Below are 16,246 nucleotides of genomic sequence, written 5' to 3' on the forward strand. Positions count from 1 at the left end.
TAAACGCTGGTCATAAATTTTGTGGCAATCAATTTCATGGGATGAACCCTGGTTCTAGTGTTATCTGAGAGGGAAAAGAATTTCTCTCTCTCCATGTTCTCCACACCATGCATGATTTTATGGATCATGTCTCCCCACAGTCGTCTTTTTTCTAAACTAAATCGCCCCAGGTGTTGTAGCCTTGCCTCGTATGGAAGGTGCTCTAGGCCCCTGATCATCTTGTTTGCCCTCTTCTGCACTTTTCCCAGCTCTACAATGTCCTTTTTTAGATGTGGTGACCAGAATTATACACAGTAGTCCAGGTGTGGCCGCACCATAGTTTTGTATCAGGGCATTATAGTATTAGCCATTTTATTTTCTATCCCGTTCCTAATGATCCCTAGCATGGAATTGGCCTTTTTCACATCTGCCGCAGATTGAGTCAACTCTTGAGACATGGGAGAGAGCCCATTTTTAAATTGTCTCCTGATCTGTCCATGTTAGGGATGTGGTCTGAACTGGTTCAGTGCCTCCTTAGGGAAGCGCAGAACCGGCTCCGGCATGCAGGCAAACTGGTTTGCTAGGGAAGGGATCGGGTCCTTTAAAAATGAGGTAAGTAAGTCCTTACCTGCTTCTGCGCCACCCCGCCACTTTCCCGGGCACAGAGCTCACATTTCAAATGGACAACAGATGACCCTTGGACCAGATCAAGCCCCTGAGACAGTTTGACTTGGGCCTGGGAGACCTACCACTTTGGTAGGGTCTGTGCTCAAGCAGTAAGAGTTTGCTAGATCTTTCATGTGATGTAGCTCTTCTCACATCAGCATGTTTGTATGAACTGGCTCTGCAGGAGAGATTCTGGGATGCTGTTGTGCAAGCAGCTATCTATCTAGGTAGTACATATTGATTTATGTATTCAATCCCCGATGGATTAATAATCTGTTCTGTAATCCTGTCTCTCTGCAAAATTGGTGCCAGCTGAGTCTGAAAAATTTAACATCCCACCATTAGGCAATTACTAATTGATAGTGCTAATACAGTGCTACCAGAGGAGAGCTGGTCTTGTGGTAGCAAGCATGACTTGTCCCCGTAGCTAAGCAGGGTCTACCCTAATTGCATTTGAATGGGAGACCACATGTGAGCATTGTAAGATATTCCCCTCAGGGGATGGAGCTGGTCTGGGAAGAGCAGAAGGTTCCAAGTTCCCTCCCTGGCAGCATCTCCAAGAGAGGGCTGGGAGAGATTCCTGCCTGCAACCTTGGAGAAGCTGCTGCCAGTCTGGGTAGACAATACTGAGCTAGATAGACCAATGGTCTGACTCAGTATATGGCAGCTTCCTATGTTCTTAGCAAGGTTGTTGCATAGAATTCTGCAAGCTGCCTCATGGCATTGCTGAAAACTGAATGGGAGAAAATGCTGAAAGTCTGCTTTCTTTGCAAGTTTATAAATGGAGTGATTTTCTCTATTTTGAATGTCTTTTCTTCTCTTGCCAAAAGCTTAGCATGAGTTTATGGAAGTCGGTGCGGTGACCAATTCTGCCTTTTCATTTGGGGAGAGCTTAGAGCTCAGTGGTAGAGCACATGTTTTGTGTGCATAATGTTCCTGGTTCAATCTCTGGCATCTTTTGAAACCTTGGAGATTGGTAGTATCAGGGGTCTAATTTGTTATAAGGCAGCTTCATACATTGTTTCTCAACAACAACAATTATTTATCGCTTTTCAACAAAAGTTTCCAAAGTGGATTACATAGAGAAATACTAAATAAATAAATACTGATCCCACAAATAAATAAAGCCAACAAATAGCTATGGATAAATATGGATCTCTATTTTCTTCAAAACATTTATCTTTTTGTTCTTTTCAAAGATAGAAGGAAACATGGAAGATTAATATATCTTACAATATTTTAGGCAAGATAGACAACTCCCCTGCTATCTGGGCAAAGAGGCGCCTTTTAACGTGGTGATTCTCTTTATTTAGCAGGGGGAGAGTAACTGGCCCCATCCACCCCCAGCACAGTACCTCCAGTGACTGTTGCTGGTGTGTGTCTTATGTTTCTTTTTAGAATGTGAGCCCTTTGGGGACAGGGAGCCATCTTATTTGTTATTTCTCTTTGTAAACTGCCCTGAACCATTTTTGGAAGGGCGGTATAGAAATCAAATAATAATAATAATAATAATAATAATAATAATAATAATAATAATAATAATAATTATTATTATTATTATTATTATTATTATTATTATTATTATTAACTCATGTTCCTGAACAAAAGTGGCAAGGTGGTGGCCGGAGGGATGTCTATGATGATGATTAATTCGATTTCTATACCGCCCTTCCAAAAATGGCTCAGTGCGGTTTACACAGAGAAATAATAAATAAATAAGATGGATCCCTGTCCCCAAAGGGCTCACAATCTAAAAAGAAACATAGGTTATACACCAGCAACAGTCACTGGAGGTACTGTGCTGGGGGTGGATAGGGCCAGTTACTCTCCCCCTGCTAAATAAAGAAAATCACCACGTTAAAAGGTGCCTCTTTGCCAAGTTAGCAGGGGATATATTTAGTTGTCTATGACAACTTGCTGCCGGTCAATTGGACGCCGGTCAATTGGACGCGGCCAACTCACTGCAGGGACAACGCGCCACAAGGAACAATGCAACCCCCACCCCCGCAAACCCGTCCTAGAACATAGGAAGCTGCCATATACTGAGTCAGACCATTGGTCTATCTAGCTCAGTATTGTCTTCATACTGGCAGGGGCTTCTCCAAGATTGCAGGCAGGAATCTCTCTCAGCCCTATCTTGGAGAAGCCAGGGAGGGAACTTGAAACCTTCTGCCCTTCCTAGAGCGGCTTCATCCCCTGAGGGGAATATCTTGCAGTGCTCACACATCAAGTCTCCCATTCTTATGCAACCAGGGCAGACCCTGCTTAGCTATGGGGACAAGTCATGCTTGCTACCACCAGACCAGCTCTCCTCTCCCTGTCACTTTGGCTTTCGACCCGGAGGGGACAAGTGGGAGAGAGGGGAGAGGAAGCTAAATTTCCACCTACCACCCCACCCACCAAAGCATGTCTTTCACGTTCTGCAGTGGAAGGAAGAATCTCTCTGCATCCCTACCTGTGGGGTTGTGCCTCATGAGAAGGGAAATGTCTGGTGCAAATCCTGCAGCAGAGCTTTAGAGCAGGCGAGCTGCTGTTTTCCTCCTCATCTTGCCCCTTTGCGGGTTTCCCCCAATGCAAGCATGTTTTAACAACTGTCTGGTTATTCTGAAACCCCACAGTGTCCAACAAGAGGCTGTGTTCTATATAAAACCTCCGGAAATGCTGAGCCATTCTAATAAAAACGCATCCCATTGGAAAATGGCCTAGGAACTTCCAAAACCTGTTCCAAAGGGCACACTACCCTTTGGCAGCAAGTGCAGATGTAGGTAGAGCACTGGAGTTTCTGAAAAATAGAAAGCAAAGCATGAAGTATAAATGCAAAGTATCCGTCTGTGCAGGAAATCCAGAGACATTGGAGTGCAATTCAGCAAGGCAGGCTGCAGCAGTAAGTAGCTCAGAATCCTGCCCAACACCCTTTACTAAAATAAAGCTCATCTTTCACAGCACATTGTGGGAAAGATGTGAAAACAGCTATGGCCACCAGATGCATGCAAACACTTTGGAACTATAATTGCAAAAATAAATGAATATAAAAATTGACAGCTTGGCCTGCGGGCTGGAAGGAGGCAAGGTCTACTTAAAAACAACCATGATTCTCAATGGTGTTTGTGTTGTGGTTGAGAGAAGTGACAGCTGTGCCATGGGCGTGCTTGTGCTTTAACTTGGCAAATCACAGCATTGTAAGACCCCCACAACCCGCTCCCCACAGCAGCTGCCGTTTTGCTCCATGGCTCACTGGGATGGGGTGGGTGTGGGAGGCAGGCTAGGAGAGCAATGATGTGGGCTCTACCCGTTTAGAGTTAAATGGCCCTTCTCTGGAGGCAACCTGCCAACCTCACTGAGAAAGCTGCAACTCTCCTGCAAAACGGAGCTTCTCCTGACAGAACCAAGGGGCAGGTGAGCAGGAGGAGGCTCTCTGTCCAAAGCAGAAGAGGTGCCCAGAAAGCCCTCCCTGCAGCTTCCACTCAGTGGACCACACATCTCCCTCCCCGCCCGCCCCCTCCGCATGCCCATTCAGTCACTGTGGCAACTACACACCAGATCCCTCAAGTGTTCTGTTAATATCCCTGGGATACACTTGAGGTAGTCTGCTTTAATAAGAGAACTCAGCAGGAAGGTCTGGTGCTGCTTTGGAGAGACCCGCAAAGGGGCAAGATGAGGAGGAAAATGGTAACTCGCCTGCTCTAAAGCTCTGCTGCAGGTTTCGCACCTGACATTTTCCTTCTCATGAGGCACAACCCCACAGGTAGGGATGCAGAAAGATTCTTCCTTCCACTGCAGAACGTGAAAGACATGCTTTGGCGGGTGGTAGGTGGAAATTTAGCTTCCTCTCGCCTCCCTCCCGCTTGTCCCCCCGGATCGAAAGCCAAAGTGACAGGACGGGCTTGCGGCGGGGAGTTGCGTTGTTCCCTGCAGCAAGTTGTCCCTGCGGCGAGTTGGCCGTGTCCAATTGACCGGCGGCGAGTTGACCGTGGTGAGAGTTCCCATTCCCCCAAAGGGAATGGGAAGTAAGATCTTTAGGAGGCCCCCAAATTTAAGCTGGAGAAGAGAGTTCCTGCAAGAGGAGTTTAAATGCATGAGACAGGTGAGATGGAGGGCTATGGGCTTCTGGTGAGGGCTCGCTAGGCTGAAGTGGGGAAAGAGTTCCACTTGGTGAGAAATGTGCTAGAATAATGGTTTAGAAAATGGATGAGCAAGGTTGTCTTTCGCATGGAATCAAGGAGGAGTTAGGGTATAGAAAAGGACTGAACTTTTATTCCTCCATCTGTTGTTCTGGTAATGGAATTCTCCTGCATTCTTAATTGCTACATCCCAGAATAGAAAGATGGAGAGCTTTAACATTAAGAAACAGAAGCCAACTTGGAGCATGCCAGTGAGTCACTTTTGAGACTTAAACTGGGTGATATGGTCGTAAACAGTGTCCTTGTTCCCGTTTTTCAGCAAAGGACGATGGCAGCATTGCTGTTGCGCTGGGATACACTGCTCATTTGGTCTCCATGATTTCTTTCTTCCTGCAAGTGCCACTCAGGTATCCTATAATTCACAAGGGCTCCAGGTCTGCAATCAAAGATAATATTAATGACAAACTGACCGAGAAGGAAAGAGAGTAAGTATGTGTGCATTTAACTATCTCATCTATAGCTACATCTGTATATCGATAAATGTGTGTGTCACCATACATGCACAATTGTCAATTCTTGGTCAAAGAGAAACATGTTTTTCACGTGTGATCAGATGTACTTCATAAACTCCCTCCAAAGTTGTGATTAGGGTCTTGCTTTGCTCTCTCTCTCTCGGGAGCTGTTGGGAACAAAAAATATTTGCACCTAGATCTGATAGAGCAGAGTTCCGCATACTATGTTTACTTCGAACATATAATGAAGCTATTTCCTTATAATATCTTCATATTGGGATTGAGATATTTAGGGTATATACAAGCATCCTCAAATCTGAGCTACTTGCCCTAGGCTGCCTAAGTTGGAAAAACAATTCTATTGGCTTTGTATTGGACAGACATGGATTCAAATCCCAAGGATGCTTGTGAGGATAAAATAGATAACCCCATGTAAGCTGCCTAAATTCCTTGGAGGAATGCCAAAGTACAAATGCAATTAGATTTAATAACTCTTTCACTAGCTAGCTAGCTAGCTAGACCCTGCTTAGCAAATGAGACAATTAATGCTAGCTAACTAGTATGCATATTTATATGCCACCCAAAACTTGTCTCTGGGCAGTTTACAGTACAGTAGCACAAATCAAAATAATTTAAAATTTAAAGCAATGGTAAAATATGGGTCTAATTGAAAGCCTGGGTGAACAAATGTATCTTGGCCACCTTTGGCCATATGTCAAATGACCTTTTTATTCAAACAAATAATAAAATCCAAAAACTAATGTAAGTGCTGTTTTTTACATTTTTATTTTGTTTTTCTTGTGTTTATTTTTGTGAACTGCCTAGAGCCTTTGGAGTCAGGTGATATACAAATTAAATAATAAATAAATAAATAATGAAACCAGGTAGTTATAGCAGCAATAGCACAGCAAGCATCTTATACTCATTGCTGAGAAAAGAAAACCACAACATCAAACCTCCCTCCCTCCCTCCTTTATGCCTCTTCAAGAGAGGCATAAAGGCGCTCTCTCTGCCTCCCATTCCTTTTGAATACATTTTGAAATTCCCTCCAAAAGGATTCTTTCTTCCCTCCCTGCCCCAGCCAGTGGGGGCACAGTTGCCCATAACAACACGTGATTTGGATGGTAACAGGCCAACCAAAAAGCAAGGAGATCGCAAGATAATCAGAAGCCAGTGCCAGAAAACCAATCAGCAAGGGAAAAACAGCCCGCCAAAATGGCACTTGAAACAGGCCCTTTATTTTAAGGGCCTTTAGTTTTGAGCTCACACTGTTTTGCACATCCCTAGTTCTCACCATGAGATCTTGGGTTGGAGATGCCTCCTGCCCAAGTTTGGAAGCTGTGCACACTTCCATTTACTGATTGTGTGTGAGGTTAGGAGCTTGATTGTTTGCTAAGCCCTAGCTGGGTAGAATAGTTTTTCTTCCTACCTCATTTCGAAGTTGGGGACAGAATCTGGATAGGGCATGCTCATCCTCAGCTGGGCCTTAGCAAATGATCAAGCTCCCTGCCTCCAAGCTTGTCTTCAGCTCCCATACAATCAGAAAATAGAAGCGCACACAGCTCCCAAACTGAGGTAGGATGCTTCTCCTACCCAAGTTCTGATTGTGAGAACCAGCAGTCAGTCTTTCTCAGGTTTGAGTCTAGAGTAGCCACACTTTGGGTGGGTAATAAAGCTAGCAGGAAGTTGCAAATGGGATCTGTCACTTGGAAATCTCCATAACTACTAGGGATGAAATATGGTATAAATTACTGTGTGCTACTGATTGCTGCTTGGATTGTATACAGAAGTTTAAGATCCCTTAATGGGTAATACATGATAAAATTAACTGCAAGCCTGACTTCCACTTTTATATTGCATGTATGTTGATGTAATATTACAAGGCTAATTTCTTTCATAAATTTCTCAGTCTCTCTGTTCATTGGCCTGTATTTGCCTCTGGAGAAAAAACGTAGTTTTCATCAAGTACTTGAAAAATATATATTTCTGTCATATTTCCTTTTAACAGCGTCCCATAAAATATAGAAAATTTATTTAAGAAAATGTAACTGCTAGTTAAGAGAACTCCTGCTAGTTGATTGGGGTAGTTTTTAGCCTACTTTCCAGTAGGCTTATGAGATCACCCGGCGTTCTGTGTGTGTGTCCGTGTGTCCCCCCATATCAACTTCTCAATGTGTGGACCAATATGAACCAAATCGATTACAGTTGTAGGGACACCTCCACGGCGTAGTTTGTGATGATGTCATCCACCCTGATCCAAGTTGGCGCACGTGTAAACGTTTGAGGCGCAAGTGGGCTAATTTGTGAACCGTCTTAACCGATTTGAACCAAATTTGCTACAGATGTAGGGACACATAGGGGTGCCCAAAGGGTGTGGTGTGTGATGATGTCATCCACTTCAATTCAAGATGGTGGCCACGTGAACAACTGAGATGCAAACAAGCTAATTTGTGGACTATCTAACCAATTTAAACCAAATTTAAGTACAGTTGCAGTGAGTGGCACATAGGGACACCTCAATGGCATAGTTTGTGAGGATGCCATCCACCCCGATCCAAGATGGCGGACACATGAACATTTGGGGCACAAGTGGGCTAACTTGTGGACCTTGATTTGCACCAAATTTAGTTCAGATGTAGAGACAGTGAAAGGAAAGTAGGCTGATTAGTTCTTAGTAGAACAAATAGTTTTCATCTAAAATCTAGCCTCGGCTGTCTAGGACTGACTTCATAAACAATCAGTGTATATGCACAAAGTTGATAATTGATGTGGACAAGAATCCCAAGGAATTCATATATCTCTGGATGTGAGTGTTTGTGTGCATGTGTGTGCCGGGGTGATGAGGGTATAACTTTGGTACAACATATATAAGATTATTGATTCAATCAACATTTAAATGATCAGTCTTTCTGCATAAGGAAACTCCTGTCCTTGTCTGATTTCAACAAGGTTATCCTTGTTGAATTAATGTTTTAATTGGTTTTATATTGTGAACCACCCAGGGACCTTTTTGTATGGTGCGGTATATAAATGTACAAAAATAAATCCAGAATCGTGTGTGTTTACCTATAGAATTGGCATGGAGTCGGAGGAAGATGACAAGTCTGAAGTAACTGCTCCTGTTAGCTGCAGCCACCTGTCAATACCAACCTGGTTAAAGGTTCAGTGTAGGGCAGGCCAACTTGACAGAGGCAGGGGATTCCAGCACATCCTCCAAGAGAGATAGAGTGCAGTATAGGCTGTGCTGATTTCAACCCCTTGGGAAACAGGGTCCAAGGGTCTGAAGGGGATGTTGGGATGGTACAGTCTGATCCTCAGAGCAGGCTAGTCTGGATTTGGACTGAATAGTGGGTAATGCTCAACAATCTAGCTGCACATTCTGTGTTTTATTTTCCCAGAGTTACTATAATTAGATTTTATTTGAAGAGGTTCTTGTTCCAATTGCTGTACATATTTCAAACTGACCTAAGTGTGTTAAATCCTCCCTTACATATTTGGAGAGGTCTCCTGGGTGACTTAACAGAATCCAGTGGAGGTCGCTCTGGAAAAGCACTGCTCTCTGTTGGGTGTTTTTATGATGCTTGCACTGAGCTCTGACATGCCCAAATAGGTTAACGTTGCTGCTGGAAATGATGGAGGCTGGGCACAACCAATACAGTCCAGAGGCAGGTGCGCTGATGTGAGTTGATGACACTGACCCATCTTTGAGGGCGCCAGGCATGGGCCAAGTTGGGAGAGCCCTGGAAGGTACTGCTGCTGTCTCCACCCTTGCAGAGTCATCCAGTGTGTGCATGGCAAGGAGAAGCACAGGCAGGCAGCAATTTGGACTCCAGAATAACAAACTGTTCTGGTTTCCAAGCTAAATGATGTCCACTGGGAATCGTTTTTTGGACCATAACTTGAAGGTTTGACTATCTCTACATTTGGTGTAAATTATTATCCCAGGCGGCTCAGAAAAAATAATCAGATGTTCAGTGAAATTGAATTTACATATACACAGATGCAATCTTGTGGTGGGGAAGGCCTAAACTATTACTACGGTGATGACAAATATTTATATACTACTTTTCAGTATATAAATATAAAGAGTTCTCAAAGTAGTTTACATAGAAAAGTAAATAAGATGGTTCTAGTGGTGTGCATGGAGTCATGGCGTTTGGGTTCGCAGCCGGGCAGGAGGGCTCTTTAAGGGCGGGGGAGGGTGCACTTATCCCTCCCGCCGCTTTCACCCCTCCGACGCTCCATTTTTAAAAGCATTTGGGGGGTAGCGTACCTCCCTGCCGCCCCTTCCCCCATTCCTCAGCAAAAGGCTTCAGAATGTGCGACTGCACGTGTGCATGGCGTGCATGCCTGATGTATGCACACCCAGTCACACATGCTGAAGCCTTTTGCCGAGAAATGGGGGAAGGGGCGGCAGGGAGGTACGCTGCCACCTCAAATGCTTTTCAAAAACAGAGCGCTGGCGGGGGGAAAGTGGTGGGAGGGGTAAGTGAGCCCTCCCCCGCCCTTAAAGAGCCACACCCCCGGCTGCAAACCACAAACTCCCCCCGCACCCAGCAAACCGGTTCACAGGCCTTTAGAATGGCCTGCGAACTGGTCCGTGCACATCACTAGATGGTTCCCTGCCCCCAAAAGGCTCACAGTTTAAAAGGAAACAAGTGAGAAACCAGCAGCAACCATTCTCCAATTTTATTGCAGAATCACCACTTTAAAGGGGGCCACTTTGCTCAGTTAGCAGGGGTACATTGCGCAAGTTGTAGGTAAATAAAGTGTGAATAGTGGAGATACTGCTGTGTTCTGTTTTCAGAATTTTTAGCATGTTTAGTAGTTGCAGGGGAAATAGGGAAGCAGGCATTCTTTTTTTCATTTAGATCAGAGGTCGACAGAGTTAGGCTTGGGGGAATCTACTTTTTAAAAAACAATCTAGAACCTTGGGCTACTGACTGGAGCCATATACAAAATAGTGGCTCAGGGTGGGGTCAGATGTACACTAAGGTTAAGGATCACAGTTCAGCCCAGGAATTTGTTTTCAGGCTCAGAATTAGGTGCTTGTCCTACACAGAAGTTCACTTCTGGTTCCCGCCCCAGCCACCCCCGCCCCAGCTTTCTTCACTTCAACAGCCTAATCTAAGAGGGGAAGCACTTGCTATTGTTCCTGCTATTAAACAATTGGGAGTCAGAAAGCATTATCAATCTGTTGCAAAGGACCCCGAGTCTCCGTGCTTCTCAGTCTGGGATATCCCTGGTCAGCTGTGAAGGATTTCAGCTTGCTCTTTTAAATCTTTTCCGTTGCTTAGCCTGGGTGCAGAAGCAAACTTTTAACAAGGTTACTCTGGAGCTTCTGCAGTCAGTTTCATACTCTAACATGTCCCAGCACAAAATTTTATTTCTGTGTTGGGGAAAGGGTGGACTTTGTACTCTGTGGTAGTGATGTGTACAGGGTTTGCAAGCACACGCACACATATATACACAGGCTTGTGGACACGAGGCTACCCATCTTTTTCTTGCCAAACTCCATAATTGGGGAGGAGGGGATATGCTGGGTTTTTTTCTCTGTAGAAGTTCTGGTTACTTGAGTCCCTGCAGGAAGGTGTTGTGGAAACTCACTTTTTTCTTCTAAAAATTAATGAAACAGTAATTTCTTGAACTTGTTTATAGTAATAGAAGTATTCTTTCAGTAGTTATGAAATCACTTGGGAGTGAAACAGTATGCCTCAGCACAGCTGCTCAAGGGCATATATAATATATCAAGCCAAAAGAAAAAAGAAAGAAAAAGTCTGTGGCCTACTTAACCCTAGTTTGTAAAATTCTTCCATAATCTAAGCAATCACTCACAGTATCAGTAGTACTAATCAGGAATTATAGCAATTTTCAAGTGAGTCCACATTTGGTACTTAAGTAGTTTTAACCTCCCTGACCTTCAGGGATTAGGTATTTCAGCTATATCCGGTCTCTTGTAGACTTGAAATGAGCCAATGCTTTCCCAGGGTTCATTGGTAATTAGGTCAATTGGCTGAGGCCCCAGAATTCGGCCACTTTATAATTGGCATAATTCAAGTCTGTGTTCTTTAATTGCTGGCTCCTTTTATTCCAGGATTCTTCCCTAATGCTGTACATACTTAAGAATCTCATAACATCTTATGAGTTGCAGTTTTAATTTTTACAGCAACACCATACATAGCCTCATTCGCACATGATGTTAAACGCTTGTTAGATGTTCATGGCCAGTTCAGTGGTGGGGGTTACCTTTAAGGAGAGGGAGGGTGTTCCCCCTCCAACCCCAGCCGTGTTTCCCCTGCTGGCGCTGTGCTTAAGAACAGTCCTGTGGGGTGGCAGCATACCTCCTTGCCGCCCCGGTGCACATCAGACTGGAAGTGCCATGTGTGTAAGTGTGACACATGTGCGCACCAGGCAGGTCTGTAAAAAGGGCCTCCGAACTGGTTCATGCTCATCCTTAATGCTCGTACAATCTGTATATAGTGTACATGGGTACACATCTGTGCACAGGTACAGTTATTCAAATGTTAAATTGAATGCCGGCACATCAGGATGCTTCCTATCAGCATCCTCCATTTCAGGGGGCCAGTATTCAGGTTCATTTTTAAAATGAACACATGTAGAGTTATTCACACGAAAACATATATGGGTGTACAGATATCTGAACTCAGGTACAACATAATAGGGTTGTTTACATGATCATAATTTAGGATAGGAGAGGCCTCCTATCCTAATTCAGGAGCTGTGCATGCTCTCACTGGCTGATTCTGTGTGCATTAAAACCAAGGTTGGCGGCTTTCCTCCAACCCTGCAGCTGTACCCATCTGCTAAATGAGGTAGGAGGAAAATTCCTCCTATTCAGCTGCTGCTTAGCACATGAGGAAGGATGATACCTCTGACCTTGGTTTTAACTCACACACAAGGCAAACAGGAGCATGCACAGCTCCAGAATTAGGTTAGGAGGCTTCTCCTACCCTAATTATGATCATGTGAACTGCCCTAATGTCTGATAGAGCTCATGTCTCTGTGTTCAGTAAGATATACTCCTAGTAAGCCAAGAGATTCACTTTTGAATGCCTACCATCAGCAGAGGCTTGGTTGTGGACCATATCCCCATGCAGCATGCTGATATCTTGGAACTGGAGCCCTGCAATTAGTTGGATTTTCGTGTAGACAGAGTTGTGGTTTGGACATGTTGATCATGGAGTAACAATTAGGCTAGAGCAGGGTTGTGCAACAGCACAGGTTTTAAAAGAATGCTCAAGACGCATTTTTTTCAACTGTAAATTGGTGTTTATTGTTGCTTCTGTTTTTTTGTTTTTTTTAATGTTTTTAAATTAACTGTTGTAATGTTTGGTTTTAGTTCTGGTTTTATAGTTTATTTTATAAACTATCATGAGACACTGGTATGGGGCAGTATAACAAATAAATAAGAATGAATTGAGGAACAGTCATGGCTCACAACTTGCTCAACTTCCCATGTTTAATGGGGCGTTACTTGGGAGTGCTCCTGGGTCAAAACTCTCTCTGGTTTCTCAGAGGCAGGGCCCGGGAATGCTTTTTATCAGCTTTGGATGATACATCAGCTACACCAACTTCTGGAGGTAAATGACCTTAAAACAGTGGTGCATATGCTGGTAAACCTCCATGCTTGACTTTTGTAATGCACTCTACATGGGGCTGCCTTTTTGCGTAGTCTAGAAACTACAATTGGTACAGAATGCGGCAGCCAGACTGGTCCCTGGGACAACCCAAAGGGACCATATCACACCAATTTTGAAAGTGTTGCACTGGTTGCCGATATGTTCCTGAGCGAAATACAAAGTGCTGGTTATTTCTTTTAAAGCCCTCAATGGCTTGGGTTCAGGGTACTTAAGAGAGTGCCTTCTTTTGTCATTTACCCTGCCCCCTATTAAGACCATCTGGGGAGGGATGGTTACGATTGCCACTGGCTCGCTTGGTGGCGAGTTGGGACAGGGCCTTCTCTGTAGCAGCCCTGGGGCTTTGGAATATGCTTCCTGTCAATATAAGAGCATCCCTATCTCTGTTTTTAGGAAGACCCTCAAGACACACCTGTTTCCTCAGTCTTTTAGCTGAAATTATTTCATAAGATAGTTCTAGCTTTTTTTATTCTGTGAAATTGTTTTAATTGTTTTTACTCTGTTTCATATTTGTTTGTTAATTTGTGTATACCACCTAGAGATACACACAGCAGGCAGTGTATAAATATTATAAATAAATAAATAAATAAATAGAGAGTTGCAGTTGGATCTGTAAGACTTGGATTTGTCCCAGCTATGCCATGGTCTTAACTCTGTGACCTTGTGCAATTTGCTGTATCTGAGCCTTAGTTTTCTGACTATAAAATGGACTAATAGGGGACCTGCATCAGACTAATAGGGGACCTGCATGGAGTCACAAGATAGTGTGACTCCAATTGACATATGCGACCTACAGAGGTAATCAAAACCTCTGAATAGTAACGAAGGACTCGAAATTCTTGAATACGGGCTAGGCATGTTCTGTGGTTTTGGATTATTGGATTGTTCTGATATGAATGCTGTTGTCTTTGGCTGTCCCCCTGCCCGCCCCCCCGCCTTTTGTATCCGAAGATATTCGGAAGTGCGGGGAGTGTGGCTGTAGAAATAGCCCTGAGTGAGAATTTGAAGGTCTATCCAGAATCAATAAACCAAGTACTGGTCTTTGTGTAGCACTCTAGGATCAGATATTATGGACATCGGGGAAGAAAGCTTATTTAACCTGCACCTTTTTTAAATTTGTAAAACAATGAATACTACTGTCTGTGAAACTAGCTATACTTTCCAATATCTGTCTATGAAACTATTCTTTCCAGCAGACTGCTAGCAATACCAAATCCTTCAGTTTGAGGCGGCATCTTAGAAAAGCTCATTCTAACAATTTTCACCTGGAAGCTCTCTCAGTGGATTGGAATTTGATCCTTTCTTTGAATGCACAGAGCCTGAGCTGGTGAGAAACTTTTGTTTCAAGACATGACTGCAAACATTACATTTTCAGCCATCTTTATCCAGCTGCATGCTTTCCCCCATTCTCCCACCCCACTTTTTTTGTTGCTGATGGGGTGGAGGATTTGCAGCTCCTTGCTTGGGTTTCTTCAATTCAGTTAGAAATGTAGGCAAAAGGTCTGATTAGAGGAAAATCAGGATCTAAACCACATGGTTTTATGTCAGATTAGAAACAGGTGGGGGCAGTTAAAAATCAATCAATTCCTTAAGCTTAAAGAATAGTTTGGATTAAAGGCAGGTGGCTCAACATGCACATACAAAAAGCCAGTCACCAGCATGTGGGTACATATGAGATTGATCTCTCTGAATACAGGAGAAGTTCATAAATCACAGAACCCGACAATAAAGATGTTTAGACTTGAGAAACCCGGAAGAGCAAACTTTTGTACCTGAAGGGAAGTTGTGGGGTGTTTTTTTTTTTTGTTATAGCACCTAGATCCTTTTAACGGTTAACATCTGACTGACCTAAGAGGTCTGCGGAGACTCATTACAGCCTTTTCAAATATTGAAGCTGTCCCATGATGCTGAACAGGTTGAGATTAGCTCAATAACATTGTGAGGCTGTGAAATGAAATGAGGGTGTGATTTGGGGAGTGCTTGTTGAAGGTCAGCAAAAAATGAAGGGTGGGAGGAGTGAACTTAGTAGTTAATGGGGACAGGCTGTGCCAAAAGGTGTTCCTTTTTGTAGCTGTTGTCCTGGCAGCTCTCAAAGATGACTGCAGGTTTTCTCTGGCTAACAGTTGAATGTGAGGGCACACATTTAAGGGAAGTATCTCATATTCTTAAGGCAGAGCTGCTGAATTAGAGTAACAAACTTTGCCAGGACAATGCTGTTTTTCACACACTCTTTCTCTGAGCCAGTCTAGTTGTGTTCACTTCACTACATATTTTTCAGGTGAAGTAAGCTTTCAGCTCTTCTGTTTTTAATATTTTGAGCCTGAGAACCCACTTAGACAAAAAGCATCACTTTTAAGGGGAAGCGAGTTGTTAGGAAATTGGCTCAGTGCTTCCGCTTCACATGTCATTCCAGCCATCAGATGCTTCAGTTTATATTCTGTTTTCTGACACGTTGTATCATTGCAACAATCTGGTGCTGCATTGTAGCATATTTGTGGGACAAGGCAGGGGAGATGGAATAGGATGTGTGCCCATAGAAGCCTGTGTAACTATTTATGCAAGATCAGAGATCCATAATGGGGTTTCCGCCCCTTGGAATGTTCTCAACAGAAGAGGCTCTGTGTGCTCATTTTGCTTTGATGACCTTTTACTTTAACTTAATCGTATAAATCAATCTAGCTTTAGGATGGACTTTAAAACACTGCAGATATGAACATAATGTCTTTTTGTTACTGTTTTTATGGGATGCGTTTGAGCAGTGCTTACCAAGGGCAAGAAGCACTGATGGTGAAGGACCCCAAAGAGTAATGATTGGACTTTAGCACATTTAAACTTTTATAAATCCTTTTGGGAGAGAAGAGAGATGTGACCGGCCATTTGTTGCACTTCCTAGTGTGGTTGACCATTACCTGTTTGCAAGATCTCCTGCTAAGAGAAATCTTGAAGCCCACTACAGGAAGCAATAGAGTTTATGTACCCTCACAATAAGGCAGAGTTAGTTTTTGGAATGCTGGGTCAAGGAGGAGAGATCTTTTCTACCCTATCTGGTTCTTCTCAGACTGCTGCTGATACCTGGCATTTACAAAGTGCTGTTGTGTGTACAGAGTTGTTTACTTATATCTTATGGCTATCCAGGTCAGTATGATGATCCTTATATTGCTGAGGGGTGAACATAAGAACAGCCCTGCTGGATCAGGCCCAAGGCCCATCTAGTCCAGCATCCTGTTTCGCACAGTGGCCCACCAGATGCCACTGGAAGCCACAGGCAAGAGTTGAGGGCATGCCCTCCCTCCTGCTGTTACTCCCCTGT

At 43.7% G+C, this 16,246-nt stretch overlaps 1 protein-coding gene across 5 annotated transcripts in view; it reads left to right on the forward strand.

Annotated features, from left to right (window-relative positions):
• UVRAG (UV radiation resistance associated) overlaps window positions 1-16,246 on the forward strand; it is a 137,107-nt gene that overhangs the window by 90,325 nt on the left and 30,536 nt on the right. For all 5 annotated transcript variants that reach the window (XR_008319105.1, XR_008319106.1, XM_053307435.1 and 2 more), the window contains one exon: window positions 5,086-5,251. Coding sequence is in view for 3 of the 5 variants with exons in the window: in XM_053307435.1 (XP_053163410.1) it covers window positions 5,086-5,251 (166 nt within the window). In the remaining 2 variants the exon portion in view is untranslated. The remainder of the gene's footprint in view (window positions 1-5,085; window positions 5,252-16,246) is intronic.

This window comes from Hemicordylus capensis, chromosome 3 (genome assembly GCF_027244095.1).
Source record: "Hemicordylus capensis ecotype Gifberg chromosome 3, rHemCap1.1.pri, whole genome shotgun sequence".
Classification (NCBI taxonomy): Eukaryota; Metazoa; Chordata; class Lepidosauria; order Squamata; family Cordylidae; genus Hemicordylus; species Hemicordylus capensis.